At 45.6% G+C, this 19,872-nt stretch overlaps 3 protein-coding genes across 10 annotated transcripts in view; 2 read left to right on the top strand and 1 right to left on the bottom strand.

Annotated features, from left to right (window-relative positions):
* Positions 1 to 19,872, bottom strand: part of LOC120043725 (gastrula zinc finger protein XlCGF57.1-like) — a 714,153-nt gene that overhangs the window by 611,340 nt on the left and 82,941 nt on the right. The window lies entirely within an intron of this gene.
* The window catches only part of LOC120043715 (brain-specific angiogenesis inhibitor 1-associated protein 2-like), a 146,755-nt gene that overhangs the window by 106,548 nt on the left and 20,335 nt on the right, over positions 1 to 19,872 (top strand). For all 8 annotated transcript variants that reach the window (XR_005476501.1, XM_038988273.1, XM_038988269.1 and 5 more), the window contains exons 7-8: positions 12,719 to 12,871; positions 14,400 to 14,675. Coding sequence is in view for 7 of the 8 variants with exons in the window: in XM_038988273.1 (XP_038844201.1) it covers positions 12,719 to 12,871; positions 14,400 to 14,675 (429 nt within the window). In the remaining variant the exon portion in view is untranslated. The remainder of the gene's footprint in view (positions 1 to 12,718; positions 12,872 to 14,399; positions 14,676 to 19,872) is intronic.
* On the top strand, positions 5,820 to 7,721 carry LOC120043733 (ovarian abundant message protein-like). Its single transcript, XM_038988300.1, has 2 exons — positions 5,820 to 6,550; positions 7,432 to 7,721. Exons 1-2 carry the CDS (start codon positions 6,173 to 6,175, stop codon positions 7,627 to 7,629), a joined length of 576 nt encoding a protein of 191 aa, XP_038844228.1. The 5' UTR covers positions 5,820 to 6,172; the 3' UTR covers positions 7,630 to 7,721.

Below are 19,872 nucleotides of genomic sequence, written 5' to 3'. Positions count from 1 at the left end.
CTGCTCTTGTAAATGTGTGATTCCAGAGTTAGTGTAAGGCCTGCAGTGTGGTGAGGGGTAGCCAGCCATAACTGTCAGGGTTAAGAGACATCCAACTGATCGATATTAAAGCTGGAGCCTGACACTGCTGCTTGTTCAGGGACCATCAATAAAATATATTTCAATCAATCAAATGTATTTGTAAAGCCCTTTTTACATCAGCCGATGTCACAAAGTCCTGTACAGAAACCCAGCCTGAAACCCCAAACAGCAAGTAATGCAGGTGTAGAAGCACAGTGGCTAGGAAAAACTCCCTAGAAAGGCAGGAACCTAGGAAGAAACCTAGAGAGGAACCAGGCTCTGAGGGGTGGCCAGTCCTCTTCTGGCTGTGCCGGGTGGAGATTATAACAGTATATGGCCAAGATGTTCAAATGTTCATAGATGACCAGTAGGGTCAAATAATAATCCCAGTGGTTGTAGAGGGTGCAACAGGTCAGTACCTCAGGAGTAAATGTCAGTTGGCTTTTCATAGCCGAGAGTTGGAGAGGAAGTCGAAAACAGCAGGTCCGGAACACGGTGATTGAGTGAGTAAAAAGCCCCCACACCACTAGAGGGATATCTTCAAACCACCAACTTACTACCCTGAGACAAGGCCGAGTATAGCCCATGAAGATCTCCCCCACGGCACGAACCCGACGGGGGCGCCAACCCGGACAGGAAGATCATGTCAGTGACACACCCCTCCTAGGGGGGGCTTTTCATTTGCTGGGCTCCCCTGTTACCTCTCATCTGGATGCTCCAGCCTTTCCTCTCATCTGGATGCTCCAGCCTTTCCTCTCGTCTGGATGCTCCAGCCTTTCCTCTCGTCTGGATGCTCCAGCCTTTCCTCTCGTCTGGATGCTCCAGCCTTTCCTCTCGTCTGGATGCTCCAGCCTTTCCTCTCGTCTGGATGCTCCAGCCTTTCCTCTCGTCTGGATGCTCCAGCCTTTCCTCTCGTCTGGATGCTCCAGGCCTTTCCTCTCGTCTGGATGCTCCAGGCCTTTCCTCTCGTCTGGATGCTCCAGGCCTTTCCTCTCCTCTGGATGCTCCAGGCCTTTCCTCTCCTCTGGATGCTCCAGGCCTTTCCTCTCCTCTGGATGCTCCAGGGCTTTCCTCTCGTCTGGCTGCTCCAGGGCTTTCCTCTCGTCTGGATGCTCCAGGCCTTTCCTCTCGTCTGGATGCTCCAGGCCTTTCCTCTCGTCTGGATGCTCCAGGCCTTTCCTCTCGTCTGGATGCTCCAGGCCTTTCCTCTCGTCTGGATGCTCCAGGCCTTTCCTCTCGTCTGGATGCTCCAGGCCTTTCCTCTCGTCTGGATGCTCCAGGCCTTTCCTCTCGTCTGGATGCTCCAGGCCTTTCCTCTCGTCTGGATGCTCCAGGCCTTTCCTCTCGTCTGGATGCTCCAGGCCTTTCCTCTCGTCTGGATGCTCCAGCCTTTCCTCTCGTCTGGATGCTCCAGCCTTTCCTCTCCTCTGGATGCTCCAGGCCTTTCCTCTCCTCTGGATGGTCCAGGCCTTTCCTCTCCTCTGGATGCTCCAGGCCTTTCCTCTCCTCTAGATGCTCCAGGCCTTTCCTCTCCTCTAGATGCTCCAGGCCTTTCCTCTCGTCTGGCTGCTCCAGGCCTTTCCTCTCGTCTGGCTGCTCCAGGCCTTTCCTCTCGTCTGGCTGCTCCAGGCCTTTCCTCTCGTCTGGATGCTCCAGCCTTTCCTCTCGTCTGGATGCTCCAGCCTTTCCTCTCGTCTGGATGCTCCAGCCCTTCCTCTGGTGACAGGGACAGTCTATAAGTGTTAGATGTGGCTTGCCACTGTGTGACGTTGGGACTATAAGCATTTTGTTACACCCGCAGTAACATCTGCTAAATATGTGTATTTGACCAATAAAATGTGATTTGATAAGGTTCTATCTGTTCAAAGCATAGTTCGGAGGAATTGAGCCTCAAAGTTTTCAAATCCCAGATCTCAGAACTGTTTGGTAGTGACTTCTTCTTTCATGACCCATTAAGGTCCTCACCTTAAAGGTTCTAAAGTGCAGAGGATCAAAATCCTGAGACATTTGTAAATACACTGCTCAAAAAAATAAAGGGAACACTTAAACAACACAATGTAACTCCAAGTCAATCACACTTCTGTGAAATCAAACTGTCCACTTAGGAAGCAACACTGATTGACAATAAATTTCACATGCTGTTGTGCAAATGGAATAGACAAAAGGTGGAAATTATAGGCAATTAGCAAGACACCCCCAAAAAAGGAGTGATTCTGCAGGTGGTGACCACAGACCACTTCTCAGTTCCTATGCTTCCTGGCTGATGTTTTGGTCACTTTTGAATGCTGGCGGTGCTCTCACTCTCGTGGTAGCATGAGACGGAGTCTACAACCCACACAAGTGGCTCAGGTAGTGCAGTTCATCCAGGATGGCACATCAATGCGAGCTGTGGCAAAAAGGTTTGCTGTGTCTGTCAGCGTGGTGTCCAGAACATGGAGGCGCTACCAGGAGACAGGCCAGTACATCAGGAGACGTGGAGGAGGCCGTAGGAGGGCAACAACCCAGCAGCAGGACCGCTACCTCCGCCTTTGTGCAAGGAGGTGCACTGCCAGAGCCCTGCAAAATGACCTCCAGCAGGCCACAAATGTGCATGTGTCAGCATATGGTCTCACAAGGGGTCTGAGGATCTCATCTTGGTACCTATTGGCAGTCAGGCTACCTCTGGCGAGCACATGGAGGGCTGTGCGGCCCCACAAAGAAATGCCACCCCACACCATGACTGACCCATCGCCAAACCGGTCATGCTGGAGGATGTTGCAGGCAGCAGAACGTTCTCCACGGCGTCTCCAGACTCTGTCATGTCTGTCACATGTGCTCATGTGCTCAGTGTGAACCTGCTTTCATCTGTGAAGAGCACAGGGCGCCAGTGGCGAATTTGCCAATCTTGGTGTTCTCTGGAAAATGCCAAACGTCCTGCACGGTGTTGGGCTGTAAGCACAACCCCCACCTGTGGACGTCGGGCCCTCATACCACCCTCATGGAGTCTGTTTCTGACCGTTTGAGCAGACACATGCACATTTGTGGCCCGCTGGAGGTCATTTTGCAGGGCTCTGGCAGTGCACCTCCTTGCACAAAGGCGGAGGTAGCGGTCCTGCTGCTGGGTTGTTGCCCTCCTACGGCCTCCTCCACGTCTCCTGATGTACTGGCCTGTCTCCTGGTAGCGCCTCCATGCTCTGGACACTACGCTGACAGACACAGCAAACCTTTTTGCCACAGCTCGCATTGATGTGCCATCCTGGATGAACTGCACTACCTGAGCCACTTGTGTGGGTTGTAGACTCCGTCTCATGCTACCACTAGAGTGAGAGCACCGCCAGCATTCAAAAGTGACCAAAACATCAGCCAGGAAGCATAGGAACTGAGAAGTGGTCTGTGGTCACCACCTGCAGAATCACTCCTTTTTTGGGGGTGTCTTGCTAATTGCCTATAATTTCCACCTTTTGTCTATTCCATTTGCACAACAGCATGTGAAATTTATTGTCAATCAGTGTTGCTTCCTAAGTGGACAGTTTGATTTCACAGAAGTGTGATTGACTTGGAGTTACATTGTGTTGTTTAAGTGTTCCCTTTATTTTTTTGAGCAGTGTATATAGTTTTTTAGAGGGGTGCAATTGCAGATAGACCCTTTTAAGGTTGAACCCAGATCGATATTTCAGGGCCGTAAGGTCCTATCTGACACAGTCCAGTTTTTAGACATGTTCAGTTTTTACTGGCACAGACGTGTGTTCTGATTGGCCCGTCTGTATTTGTTCAGGCTTTTGATTGGCTTGCATTGGGGTTTATGCAGATAGAACTTTATAGTCTAGTACTTTTTCAAGAACCATCTAAAGACAATGTATATGGGACTAACTCCTATTTGACAAAAATGTCAGATTGGACCTTAGTCTCAAGGTCTCGTGTCTGTCACAGTACTAGGGAGAGAGTGTTGAGTACTGTAATATATAGAGCACTATCTAACACTGTCTCCAGCCCCATCCCTTTAGCAGACTTATGTTACCTGTATTTTATCAGGGAGTCAAACTGAGACCAGATGAACTCTGAATGACAAATGCAGACAAAACAATGTCATAGAAAACAAACACGTTGGCCGTGTCCCAATTCCCATACTTGCATTCTAAAGAGTAGGCATTTTAGGTTTTTCGAGAATAGAACGTTTTATAGTGTGAAATTTAAACAATCAGGAATGCTTTAAATGTGAGGATGTTATACTCATGTTGGCTTTTCATCTAGTAGAATTCACTGAGGAAGCGAACGGTCTTTCCAGACTGACTGTTTGACAACAGCTGTTAATGAGATAAGAGGACATGATGCACCCAAATCAACCACGGGCGGGAATCAATGCAATTACGCTTTAGGTTACACATTCTCTGTATGGGTGAGCCTAGTATGTTGATATTTGATGAAAAAAGTATGGCTTGGCTGTTTGCTTGTTGGGCCCACCTGCAGACAGGTCCCAACTCGTCTAGCCTTGGTACTAATAATACACGGTACCTTACCAGGGAGAGGAGAAAGCAATCTCCCTTCTCATTTTCAGACTGCTCAATTTCCCTGATCATATCACGTACAGTATGACTGTGGGGGAGGGAGGGATGAGTCAACTAATTTGTGCTGGAGCACCACAGGGACAATACAACTACAGTTTACAGTCCCCCCCACACGCACACACACATGCGCACTCACACGCCCCACAGGGACTACAGAACCGCAGCCTACAGTCCTACACAGACTCTTATACCGCCAGCCTGGGAACAGCAGCCAGCTACAGTAGTACCTCACCAGCCTGGGAACAGCAGCCAGCTACAGTAGTACCTCACCAGCCTGAGAACAGCAGCCAGCTACAGTAGTACCTCACCAGCCTGAGAACAGCAGCCAGCTACAGTAGTACCTCACCAGCCTGGGAACAGCAGCCAGCTACAGTAGTACCTCACCAGCCTGAGAACAGCAGCCAGCTACAGTAGTACCACACCAGCCTGAGAACAGCAGCCAGCTACAGTAGTACCTCACCAGCCTGGGAACAGCAGCCAGCTACAGTAGTACCTCACCAGCCTGGGAACAGCAGCCAGCTACAGTAGTACCTCACCAGCCTGGGAACAGCAGCCAGCTACAGTAGTACCTCACCAGCCTGGGAACAGCAGCCAGCTACAGTAGTACCTCACCAGCCTGAGAACAGCAGCCAGCTACAGTAGTACCTCACCAGCCTGGGAACAGCAGCCAGCTACAGTAGTACCTCACCAGCCTGAGAACAGCAGCCAGCTACAGTAGTACCTCACCAGCCTGGGAACAGCAGCCAGCCACAGTAGTACCTCACCAGCCTGGGGGGACTAACAAGGGAATGCTATTAGAGAAACTGATTAAAAGCTGATTGATTGGAATGAATCATTATAACACACACACACACACACACACACACACACACACCTTCTAACAGGGTTGTGAATGTTGAACGCTGATGTTGTTTTTCATCATAATATAATTCACACACTAAACATGTGTTTAAGATGGCGGTGGGTGTGACCGAATGTTTTCTTCTCTTCTGTTGTGTCATGGAAGTAAATGATGTGTGAGTGCAGTCTGGTGGATGACAGGAATGGTTAGGTTCTCTGTGTTTGTTGTTCGCTCTCTGTCTCTCTGGCTTTTTTACCATCTCTTTCCCTCCTCCCTCCCCCTCCTACATCTCTGTGCTCAGTGCTTTTTCTTTGCCTTTTGTAGCATGACACACACACACACACACACACACACACACACACACACACACACACACACACACACACACACACACGCTGCTTAGTAGCCCTGTGATGTTAATGCTGCTAATGATCTCGTTATGTAGTTGACTAGAGTGGACCAAGGCTAGATGCAGCAGGAAGGACCTTTAGATGAATACTACACACACACACACACACACACACACACCAACACCACACACTCTCCACCACTCCACAGTCTGTTAATGACAGCTCAGACGGTCTCAGAGGACCCTGGAGCTCCTTAAATATTTTGGTTGTGATTTATTTGGCTTAAAGGGGATTATTTCCAATGTTTTATCTTGTACTTTTTGTAATATATTCGGTATAGTAACCTGAATTGAAGGAATTGAAAAGAGCATGAGGAAATGATGCTGAATCCCCTGGTGGAGGAAATGATGCTGAATCCCCTAGTGGAGGAAGAGGGACCGCTGTTCTACAGGGAGGCAATGATGCTGAATCCCCTGGTGGAGGAAGAGGGACTGCTGTTCTACAGGGAGCAAATGATGCTGAATCCCCTGGTGGAGGAAGAGGGACCGCTGTTCTACGGGGAGGAAATGATGCTGAATCCCCTGGTGGAGGAAATGATGCTGAATCCCCTAGTGGAGGAAGAGGGACCGCTGTTCTACAGGGAGGCAATGATGCTGAATCCCCTGGTGGAGGAAGAGGGACTGCTGTTCTACAGGGAGCAAATGATGCTGAATCCCCTGGTGGAGGAAGAGGGACCGCTGTTCTACGGGGAGGAAATGATCAAATCAAATTTTATTTGTCACATACACATGGTTAGCAGATGTTAATGCGAGTGTAGCGAAATGCTTGTGCTTCTAGTTCCGACAATGCAGTAATAACCAACAAGTAATCTAACCTAACAATTCCACAACTACTACCTTATACACACAAGTGTAAAGGGATAAAGAATATGTACATAAAGATATATGAATGAGTGATGGTACAGAACGGCATAGGCAAGATGCAGTAGATGGTATAGACTACAGTATATACATATACGTTATATTAAGTGGCATTGTTTAAAGTGGCTAGTGGTAAATTTTTACATAATTTCCATCAATTCCCATTATTAAAGTGGCTGGAGTTGAGTCAGTATGTTGGCAGCGGCCACTAAATGTTAGTGGTGGCTGTTTAACAGTCTGATGGCCTTGAGATAGAAGCTGTTTTTCAGTCTCTCGGTCCCTGCTTTGATGCACTTGTACTGACCTCGCCTTCTGGATGATAGCGGGGTGAACAGGCAGTGGCTTGGGTGGTTGTTGTCCTTGATGATCTTTATGGCCTTCCTGTGACATCAGGTGGTGTAGGTGTCCTGGAGGGCAGGTAGTTTGCCCCCGGTGATGCGTTGTGCAGACCTCACTACCCTCTGGAGAGCCTTACGGTTGTGGGCGGAGCAGTTGCCGTACCAGGCGGTGATACAGCCCGACAGGATGCTCTCGATTGTGCATCTGTAGAAGTTTGTGAGTGCTTTTGGTGACAAGCCAAATTTCTTCAGCCTCCTGAGGTTGAAGAGGCGCTGCTGCGCCTTCTTCACAACGCTGTCTGTGTGGGTGGACCAATTCAGTTTGTCCGTGATGTGTACGCCGAGGAACTTAAAACTTTCCAAACAAAACAAAAACAAATGATGCTGAATCCCCTGGTGGAGGAAGAGGGACTGCTGTTCTACAGGGAGGAAATGATGCTGAATCCCCTGGTGGAGGAAGAGGGATCGCTGTTCTACGGGGAGGAAATTATGCTGAATCCCCTGGTGGAGGAAGAGGGACCGCTGTTCTATGGGAGAAAATTATGCTATACTGTAGTGTACTGTAAAGTAGTGTAGTCACCCAGTGCATCATCACGGAGGAACACTCCTCCCGTAGAACACAAACCCTTTTTTAAATAAAAAAAAATATATATATACACACACACACACACACACACACACACACACACACACACACACACAGTCTTGTACAGCTAACCTTGTGGGGACATACAATTCAGTCCCATTCAAAATCCTATTTTCCCTAACCCCTAATCCTAACCCGTACTCTTACCCTAACCCTAACCCAAAAACCTAAACTTTATCCTAACCCTAAACCTAACCCTAGCTCCTAACCCTAACCCTACAACTAACCCTAGCTCCTAACCTTAATATTTAACTTAATTCTAACCCTAACACTAATTCTAACCTTAACCCTAAACCCCCTAGAAATAGCATTTGACCTTGTGGGGACTAACAAAATGTCCCCAGCTAGTCAACTTTTTGTTCGTTTACTATTCTTGTAGGGACTTCTGGTCCCCACAAGAATAGTTAAACACGTCCACACACATACACACACACACACACACACCAACACCACACACTCTCCACCACTCCACAGTCTGTTAATGACAGCTCAAACTGTCTCAGAGGACCCTGGAGCTCCTTACATATTTTGGTTGTGATTTATTTGGCTTAAAGGGGATTTCTTCCAATGTTTTATCTTGTACTTTTTGTAATATATTTGGTACAGAAACCTTTGTTTGCAATTACAGAGATCATACGTTTCCTGTAGTTCTTGAGCAGTTTGCACACACTGCAGCAGGTATTTTGGCCCACTCCTCCATACAGACCTTCTCCAGATCCTTCAGGTTTCGGGGCTGTCGCTGGGCAATACGGACTTTCAGCTCCCTCCAAAGATTTTCTATTGGGTTCAGGTCTGGAGACTGGCTAGGCCACTCCAGGACCTTGAGATGCTTCTTACGGAGCCACTCCTTAGTTGCCCTGGCTGTGTGTTTCGGGTCGTTGATATGCTGGGAAACCCAGCCACGACCCATCTTCAATGCTCTTACTGAGGGAAGGAGGTTGTTGGCCAAGATCTCGCGATACATGGCCCCATCCATCCTCCCCTCAATACGGTGCAGTCGTCCTGTCCCCTTTGCAGAAAAGCATCCCCAAAGAATGATGTTTCCACCTCCATGCTTCACGGTTGGGATGGTGTTCTTGGGGTTGTACTCATCCTTCTTCTTCTTCCAAACACGGCGAGTGGAGTTTAGACCAAAAAGCTCTATTTTTGTCTCATTAGACCACACGACCTTCTCCCATTCCTCCTCTGAATCATCCAGATGGTCATTGGCAAACTTCAGACGGGCCTGGACATGCGCGGCTTGAGCAGGGGGACCTTGCGTGCGCTGCAGGATTTTAATCCATGACGGCGTAGTGTGTTACTAATGGTTTTCTTTGAGACTGTGGTCCCAGCTCTCTTCAGGTCATTGACCAGGTCCTGCCGTGTAGTTCTGGGCTGATCCCTTACCTTCCTCATGATCATTGATGCCCCACGAGGTGAGATCTTGCATGGAGCCCCAGACATAGGGTGATTAACCTTCATCTTGAACTTCTTCCATTTTCTAATAATTGCGCCAACAGTTGTTGCCTTCTCACCATGCTGCTTGCTTATTGTCCTGTAGCCCATCCCAGCCTTTTGCGGGTCTACAATTGTATCCCTGATGTCCTTACACAGCTCTCTGGTCTTGGCCATTGTGGAGAGGTTGGAGTCTGTTTGATTGAGTGTGTGGACAGGTGTCTTTTATACAGGTAACGAGTTCAAACAGGTGCAGTTAATACAGGTAATGAGTGGAGAACAGGAGGGCTTCTTAAAGAAAAACTAACAGGTCTGTGAGAGCCGGAATTCTTACTGGTTGGTAGGTGATCAAATACTTATGTCATGCAATAAAATGCTAATTAATTACTTAAAAATCATACAATGTGATTTTCTGGATTTTAGATTCCGTCTCTCACAGTTGAAGTGTACCTATGATAAAAATTACAGACCTCTACATGCTTTGTAAGTAGGAAAACCTGCAAAATCGGCAGTGTATCAAATACTTGTTCTCCCCACTGTATATATGTGTGTATATATATGTGTATATATATATATATATATATATATATACACATATATATATATGGACAGTGAAGAGGCGACTCCGGGATGCTGGCCTTCTAGGCAGAGTTCCTCTGTCCAGTGTCTGTGTTCTTTTGCCCATCTTCATTTTTTTTTTTTATTGGCCAGTCTGAGATATGGCTTTTTCTTTGTAACTCTGCCAGAAGGCCAGCATCCCGGAGTCACCTCCTCATTGTTGACGTTGAGACTGGTGTTTTGTGGGTACTATTTAATGAAGCTGCCAGTTGAGGACTTGAGTGTGGCGCCTGTTTGTCAAACTAGACACTCTAATGTACTTGTCCTCTTGCTCAGTTGTGCACCGGGGCCTCCCACTCCTCTTTCTATTCTGGTTCGAGCCAGTTAGCGCTGTTCTGTGACGGGAGCAGTACACAGCGTTGTACTTCCGTTTCTTGGCAGCAGTGCTGGTGTTAGTCAGTGGGGAAGCAGCGCCCAGTGCTGGTGTTAGTCAGTGGGGAAGCAGCGCCCAGTGCTGGTGTTAGTCAGTGGGGAAGCAGCGCCCAGTGCTGGTGTTAGTCAGTGGGGAAGCAGCGCCCAGTGCTGGTGTTAGTCAGTGGGGAAGCAGCGCCCAGTGCTGGTGTTAGTCAGTGGGGAAGCAGCGCCCAGTGCTGGTGAAGATGTGTAACTGCTCTGTCTCAACTCACACCAAACACAACCAAACAACCTAATGGAAGATAACTGAACTCTCCTTTTTGTTGCAAATGTTTTCCATTTGGAGTAAACATTTTCCATTACAAAACATTTTTCAACTGTTTGCTATGGTCTTCGTCTAATGAATACACCCCAGAGCTCAGTGTATAGTGGCACATTTCAAATCTAATCAGCCTCGTTCCTTTCAGCTCTAATCAGCCTCGTTCCTTTCAGTTCTAATCAGCCTCGTTCTAATCAGCCTCGTTCCTTTCAGTTCTAATCAGCCTCGTTCCTTTCAGTTCTAATCAGCCTCGTTCCTTTCAGTTCTAATCAGCCTCGTTCCTTTCAGCTCTAATCAGCCTCGTTCCTTTCAGCTCTAATCAGCCTCGTTCCTTTAAGCTCTAATCAGCCTCGTTCCTTTCAGCTCTAATCAGCCTCGTTCCTTTCAGCTCTAATCAGCCTCGTTCCTTTCAGCTCTAATCAGCCTCGTTCCTTTCAGCTCTAATCAGCCTCGTTCCTTTCAGCTCTAATCAGCCTCGTTCCTTTCAGCTCTAATCAGCCTCGTTCCTTTCAGCTCTAATCAGCCTCGTTCCGTTCAGCTCTAATCAGCCTCGTTCCTTTCAGCTCTAATCAGCCTCGTTCCTTTCAGCTCTAATCAGCCTCGTTCCTTTCAGCTCTAATCAGCCTCGTTCCTTTCAGTTCTAATCAGCCTCGTTCCTTTCAGCTCTAATCAGCCTCGTTCCTTTCAGCTCTAATCAGCCTCGTTCCTTTCAGCTCTAATCAGCCTCGTTCCTTTCAGCTCTAATCAGCCTCGTTCCTTTCAGCTCTAATCAGCCTCGTTCCTTTCAGCTCTAATCAGCCTCGTTCCTTTCAGCTCTAATCAGCCTCGACTGATGAAGCTACGGGAGAATAGGGTAATATGATTGAATATGATTGTTGTGAGATTTCTGTATTGTGTGTGGATCGAGAGTGAGAGAGCGGTCTCATTAGATACTGTGTCTGTCACTCACACTGTAGAGATATGATACAAGTCAATAACAATGGCTGACTGGCTGGGAGCTCCACTCGTTCGCGTGTGTGTGTGTGTGTGTGTGTGTGTGTGTGTGTGTGTGTGTGTGTGTGTTGGAACAGAGTCATATATCTGATCCCCAGTGTGTCGGAGAACTCTCTTTCCCAGACCGAGTGTTCTCACACGGAGTAATTACTGAGTTCATTATCAACACACAGACAGACCTGACACTGTTATTACTGAGTTCATTATCAACACACAGACAGTCCTGACACTGTTATTACTGAGTTCATTATCAACACACAGACAGACCTGACACTGTTATTACTGAGTTCATTATCAACACACAGACAGACCTGACACTGTTATTACTGAGTTCATTATCAACACACAGACAGTCCTGACACTGTTATTACTGAGTTCATTATCAACACACAGACAGACCTGACACTGTTATTACTGAGTTCATTATCAACACACAGACAGACCTGACACTGTTATTACTGAGTTCATTATCAACACACAGACAGACCTGACACTGTTATTACTGAGTTCATTATCAACACACAGACAGACCTGACACTGTTATTACTGAGTTCATTATCAACACACAGACAGACCTGACACTGTTATTACTGAGTTCATTATCAACACACAGACAGACCTGACACTGTTATTACTGGGTTCATTATCAACACACAGACAGACCTGACACTGTTATTACTGAGTTCATTATCAACACACAGACAGTCCTGACACTGTTATTACTGAGTTCATTATCAACACACAGACAGTCCTGACACTGTTATTACTGAGTTCATTATCAACACACAGACATACCTGACACTGTTATTACTGAGTTCATTATCAACACACAGACAGACCTGACACTGTTATTACTGAGTTCATTATCAACACACAGACAGTCCTGACACTGTTATTACTGGGTTCATTATCAACACACAGACAGACCTGACACTGTTATTACTGGGTTCATTATCAACACACAGACAGACCTGACACTGTTATTACTGGGTTCATTATCAACACACAGACAGACCTGACACTGTTATTACTGGGTTCATTATCAACACACAGACAGACCTGACACTGTTATTACTGAGTTCATTATCAACACACAGACAGACCTGACACTGTTATTACTGGGTTCATTATCAACACAGAGACCTGACACTGTTATTACTGAGTTCATTATCAACACACACAGGTGCACAATGGATGTTTACAACACAGTTTACATGGACTTAGTGTTTTGTCCTAACATATAAAGGTGTGTTTTGGAGGGCCACTGTCTAACCTCTTGTCTCCTGTGTTCTGTCCTGTAGTTTGTGGAGACCATCAGTAGTAAGCAGAGTGAACTGGACACCTTCATAGCAGAGGGCTACAAGACGGCTCTGTCTGAGGAGCGCAGGAGGTACTGTTTCCTGGTGGACAGACAGTGTGCTGTAGCCAAGAACAGCAGCGCCTACCACGGCAAGGTAAGGGTTAACACAACTGGGTCTGTGGGGTGGTTGTGTGTGTGTGGTGGGGGGGAAGGGGAGTTTGTTGTCCAGGTGGCAATATAAAATGCATGGGTTTGGTATCTGTCTGTCTCAATGGTAAACTGATTAAGGTATCATCCCAAATGGCACCCTATTCCCTATGTAGTGCACTACTTTAGACCAGGGCCCTTTTTGATAGGTTACCATTTGGGACATAATATATGACATGCAGTTTGGAGATGTTCTGGCTTCATGATAGATCCAGTTGATATAATATTCATAGTCAATTTCATTGCTGCATATTAACATTTACATTTACATTTAAGTCATTTAGCAGACGCTCTTATCCAGAGCGACTTACAAGTACATACATTCATACTTTTTTGTACTGGCCCCCCGTGGGAAACGAACCCACAACCCTGGCGTTGCAAGCGCCATGCTCTACCAACTGAGCTACACGGGACCTATTAATATTAACGTATGTCCTGAGAAACATTGTTATGGAGAGGAGGATATGTAAAGAGGTTGTACAGGTGTGGGTGGATGGGTGGGTGTTAGTGCAGCTGTCTCCTGGGATTACTAGGGAGGGTTGGTGTGTGTGTGTGGCGGACGGGGCGACAAGTACGTACAAACACACACACTACTGCAGACCATTTCTAGAACACGGAGTCCAGTGGTTTAATCAGCACAGGGGGGTGTGTGTGGGACGAGTTCAAAGGCTGTGCTGAAGAGTCCTCTCGGAGTGAGGGGAAAGAGAGAGAGACGCACAGAGAGAGAGAGACGGAGAGAGTAAGAGAGACTGGCGAGCGAGAGAGTGAGAGTACAGCTGCCGCAGCGAAGCATCTAGATTGTGGTCTGAGTCACCTGGGACTCACTGGTGCAGCCTGGTTGGTTCTACACACACACACATAGCCCCTGTCTCCAGTGCTGCCCACTCAGCCCTGTACCATAGGTCAGGCACACACAGGGAAGCTGCTCTGCTCTCTGGGATGAATGGGGCTGAATAGAGCCTGTCTCTTAAATGGCACCCTATTCCCTACATAGTGCACTAGTTTTGCCCAGAGCCCATACAAAGTAGGGTGGGAATAGAGAGCCATTTGGAACTCAGCCAGAGAGAGAATATAAGAGAGGAACAGAACAGGAATGTTGGAGGGAGAGTGAAAGTTACCATGAAAGAGGACTGGAGATCTTCAAGGTGATGATATGTGTTAGATCAGAAGAGCTTGGTGTGATAGATGTTGTAGTCAAGACGACAAGGATCTAGAGAAGTAGATCTCTTAATCTTAGTCATGTGTTATAGCTTCCGTCTAGAGAAGTGGATCTCTAAATCTTAGTCATGTGTTATAGCTTCCATCTAGAGAAGTAGATCTCTTAATCGTAGTCATGTGTTATAGCTTCCGTCTAGAGAATTAGATCTCTAAGTCGTAGTCATGTGTTATAGCTTCCATGTGTTACACTAATCAATGACTGTTGTCTGTCCTCATCTGGTGTGTGTTGGCTTATTGATTGATCTCTATCTGTCCAGGGTAAAGACCTGCTGACCCAGAAGATCCCAGTATGGCAGCAGGCTTGTTCAGACCCCAACAAGCTACCAGAGCGGGCCATGCTCCTAGCCCAGCAGATGGGCTCCGGGTCCAGCACGGGCACCGCTTCCCTGACCATGGGCGGCTCCAGCCCCCTGAACACCTCCAAGTCTAACCTGTCCAACCTGGTCATCTCTGACCCCATCCCCGGGGCTCAGCCACTCCCTGTCCCCCCAGAACTGGCCGTCTTCATGGGTGGTGGGCTGGGGCACCAGGCGGTGAGTGGTGGGTCTGGGTGAGCGGGCTGGTAATGTTGATGTCTGGGGAAGGTTTCTCTTACTCTGTAGGTGTTGGGAATATTAATATTCAGCTGTGAATTGTATTTGTTTTTATTAGTTACTGCCAAGACAGCAGTTACTCTTCCTGGGGTTTATTATCAATCCCCATTAGTTCCTGCCAAGGCAGCAGCTACTCTTCCTGGGGTTTATTATCAATCCCCATTAGTTCCTGCCAAGACCGCAGCTACTCTTCCTGGGGTCCAGCAACATTAAGGCAGTTATATACAAAATAAGAGGTTTAATGCAATCAGATAGATAAAGGTGTCAGAGCGGTAAAGGTGTCAGAGCGGTAAAGGTGTCAGAGCGGTTAAAGGTGTCAGAGCGGTTAAAGGAGTCATAGCGGTTAAAGGAGTCAGAGCGGTTAAAGGAGTCAGAGCGGTTAAAGGAGTCAGAGCGTCAGAGCGGTTAAAGGAGTCAGAGCGTCAGAGCGGTTAAAGGAGTCAGAGCAGTTAAAGGAGTCAGAGCGGTTAAAGGAGTCAGAGCGGTTAAAGGAGTCAGAGCAGTTAAAGGAGTCAGAGCGGTTAAAGGAGTCAGAGCGTCAGAGCGGTTAAAGGAGTCAGAGCGGTTAAAGGAGTCAGAGCAGTTAAAGGAGTCAGAGCGGTTAAAGGAGTCAGAGCGTCAGAGCGGTTAAAGGAGTCAGAGCGTCAGAGCGGTTAAAGGAGTCAGAGCGTCAGAGCGGTTAAAGGAGTCAGAGCGGTTAAAGGAGTCAGAGCGGTTAAAGGAGTCAGAGCGGTTAAAGGAGTCAGAGCGTCAGAGCGGTTAAAGGAGTCAGAGCAGTTAAAGGAGTCAGAGCGGTTAAAGGAGTCAGAGCAGTTAAAGGAGTCAGAGCGGTTAAAGGAGTCAGAGCGTCAGAGCGGTTAAAGGAGTCAGAGCGGTTAAAGGAGTCAGAGTGGTTAAAGGAGTCAGAGCAGTTAAAGGAGTCAGAGCGGTTAAAGGAGTCAGAGCGGTTAAAGGAGTCAGAGCGGTTAAAGGAGTCAGAGCGTCAGAGCGGTTAAAGGAGTCAGAGCGTCAGAGCGGTTAAAGGAGTCAAATATATGAAGCACATGGAAGCATACAATATCTTTGAAGACGACAGAACAGACTCTAACATAACTCTAGAAGTACATATCCTGAAGAAAATGTGGTGTGCACGCTAGCTTGTGAAGGATCAATTAATTGATTGATTGATAGCCTGAGCATGTGAAAGTTGGTTTGCTGCCTATAGCTTGAACGGTTCAAGACTTACTGTTGGTGGGTTATTTTATGCAAATGTATGCAAATATATATAGTTAGTTGATCAAAGTTAAGAATTTGAAATTAGGATAGCCTGTACCTGTGAAAGTTGGTTTTGTGCCTATAGCTTGAATGGTTCAAAACTTACTGTTGGTGGGTTATTTTGTGCACATTTATGCAAATTCATACAGTTATAGTTGATCAATGTTTTTAAGCATTTGAAGTTAGGATAGCTTGAACCTGTGAAAGTTGGTTTGGTGATTCTAGCTTGAACGGTTGAAGAGTTACTGTTGGTGAGTTATTTTATGCTAATTTATGCACATTTATATAGTTAAAGTTGAGAACGATCTTGAAGTTAGCCTGAATGTTTTAAAGTTGGTCTTGTAGCTTATTTGGCCAAGGAGAAGGACCATTTTAATACCTACCACTGTATTACTGTGGTTCTCATTCAAACCCATGTAAATGTATGCATATTTTAAATGCTTATATTTGAAAAAGTATAAACCGTATTAAATCTGAATGCATGCAATCTAATTTGGGTCAGTCTGAACATCTCTGAACAAACATTAGTTTGACATTGATAGCTTAAACGGTTTAAGAGCAGAGTCAAATCCAAATACTTCCCATTCAAGCCTATGGAGCTTTTATTGAAATTTTTTAAATGGTTACATGAAGTATAAATGTTAACTGAATGCAATTAATCTAATTTGGGTCAGTTTGGAGTTGACAGTTTAAATGGGGAAAGAGGAGATGAATAGAAATTAAATTGTTTTACCATTCAAGTCTATGCCCCCCCCCCCCCCCCCCCCCCCCCCCCCCCCTATGAAATGCATTAGGAGCTCATTTAAATATTGTTATAGTTTAAAAAGTATAAATGCTATCCAAAATATTTTTTCAAGCAACCCGAGTTGGGACAGTCTGGACATTTGGAAGTTGGTTTCGTTTGAATAGCTTAAATCGTTTAAGCGCTAATAATAACATGAGTATATAAGAAATGTAGAGAATACACACCTAATTACAACAAATTAATTGATACTCTTAATTTAAGCTTGGATTTCAGGCGAGTGTGTCTGTGAATAAATTGTCTCTGCTTCCTGAGTAAACAGTAGACTAAATCAGCCTGTAGCCAGAGACTTCTGGCCCTCGGTGGGGAAACTAAACTACTCATTTACATATTACACTTTTAATGATGCAGCTTATTAATTAGGTATTAGACTTGTTTTGTAAGATGAGAAGTGGAGGCTTACATATGACCTATGAACAACACCTCTATCTGAATATTAATTCTCTAACTGGATCTTTGACAAAAGCTTATCCATCATTTCACTTTTTGAATACCCCCCCTCCAGTCGGAGGGGGGGGGTATTCTTCCCTTCTCCTACACAACCTACACACACTATAGATACCAGACCGTATATGGATATACTGTAACCTCTCCTACACAACCTACACACACTATAGATACCAGACCGTATATGGATATACTGTAACTTCTCCTACACAACCTACACACACTATAGATACCAGACCGTATATGGATATACTGTAACTTCTCCTACACAACCTACACACACTATAGATACCAGACCGTATATGAATATACTGTAACCTCTCCTACACAACCTACACACACTATAGATACCAGACCGTATATGGATATACTGTAACCTCTCCTACACAACCTACACACACTATAGATACCAGACCGTATATGGATATACTGTAACCTCTCCTACACAACCTACACACACTATAGATACCAGACCGTATATGGATATACTGTAACCTCTCCTACACAACCTACACACACTATAGATACCAGACCGTATATGGATATACTGTAACTTCTCCTACACAACCTACACACACTATAGATACCAGACCGTATATGGATATACTGTAACTTCTCCTACACAACCTACACACACTATAGATACCAGACCGTATATGGATATACTGTAACCTCTCCTACACAACCTACACACACTATAGATACCAGACCGTATATGGATATACTGTAACCTCTCCTACACAACCTACACACACTATAGATACCAGACCGTATATGGATATACTGTAACCTCTCCTACACAACCTACACACACTATAGATACCAGACCGTATATGGATATACTGTAACCTCTCCTACACAACCTACACACACTATAGATACCAGACCGTATATGGATATACTGTAACCTCTCCTACACAACCTACACACACTATAGATACCAGACCGTATATGGATATACTGTAACCTCTCCTACACACACTATAGATACCAGACCGTATATGGATATACTGTAACCTCTCCTACACAACCTACACACACTATAGATACCAGACCGTATATGGATATACTGTAACCTCTCCTACACAACCTACACACACTATAGATACCAGACCGTATATGGATATACTGTAACCTCTCCTACACAACCTACACACACTATAGATACCAGACCGTATATGGATATACTGTAACCTCTCCTACACAACCTACACACACTATAGATACCAGACCGTATATGGATATACTGTAACCTCTCCTACACAACCTACACACACTATAGATACCAGACCGTATATGGATATACTGTAACCTCTCCTACACACACTATAGATACCAGACCGTATATGGATATACTGTAACCTCTCCTACACAACCTACACACACTATAGATACCAGACCGTATATGGATATACTGTAACTTCTCCTACACAACCTACACACACTATAGATACCAGACCGTATATGGATATACTGTAACCTCTCCTACACAACCTACACACACTATAGATACCAGACCGTATATGGATATACTGTAACCTCTCCTACACAACCTACACACACTATAGATACCAGACCGTATATGGATATACTGTAACCTCTCCTACACAACCTACACACACTATAGATACCAGACCGTATATGGATATACTGTAACCTCTCCTACACAACCTACACACACTATAGATACCAGACCATATATGGATATACTGTAACTTCTCCTACACAACCTACACACACTATAGATACCAGACCGTATATGGATATACTGTAACTTCTCCTACACAACCTACACACACTATAGATACCAGACCGTATATGGATATACTGTAACCTCTCCTACACAACCTACACACACTATAGATACCAGACCATATATGGATATACTGTAACCTCTCCTACACAACCTACACACACTATAGATACCAGACCGTATATGGATATACTGTAACCTCTCCTACACAACCTACACACACTATAGATACCAGACCGTATATGGATATACTGTAACCTCTCCTACACAACCTACACACACTATAGATACCAGACCGTATATGGATATACTGTAACTTCTCCTACACAACCTACACACACTATAGATACCAGACCGTATATGGATATACTGTAACTTCTCCTACACAACCTACACACACTATAGATACCAGACCGTATATGGATATACTGTAACCTCTCCTACACAACCTACACACACTATAGATACCAGACCGTATATGGATATACTGTAACCTCTCCTACACAACCTACACACACTATAGATACCAGACCGTATATGGATATACTGTAACCTCTCCTACACAACCTACACACACTATAGATACCAGACCGTATATGGATATACTGTAACTTCTCCTACACAACCTACACACACTATAGATACCAGACCGTATATGGATATACTGTAACCTCTCCTACACAACCTACACACACTATAGATACCAGACCGTATATGGATATACTGTAACCTCTCCTACACAACCTACACACACTATAGATACCAGACCGTATATGGATATACTGTAACCTCTCCTACACAACCTACACACACTATAGATACCAGACCGTATATGGATATACTGTAACCTCTCCTACACAACCTACACACACTATAGATAC

Source organism: Salvelinus namaycush, chromosome 3 (genome assembly GCF_016432855.1).
Source record: "Salvelinus namaycush isolate Seneca chromosome 3, SaNama_1.0, whole genome shotgun sequence".
Lineage (NCBI taxonomy): Eukaryota > Metazoa > Chordata > Actinopteri > Salmoniformes > Salmonidae > Salvelinus > Salvelinus namaycush.
Note: the sequence above shows the minus strand (reverse complement) of the source record. Positions and strands in the feature narration are given on the sequence as shown.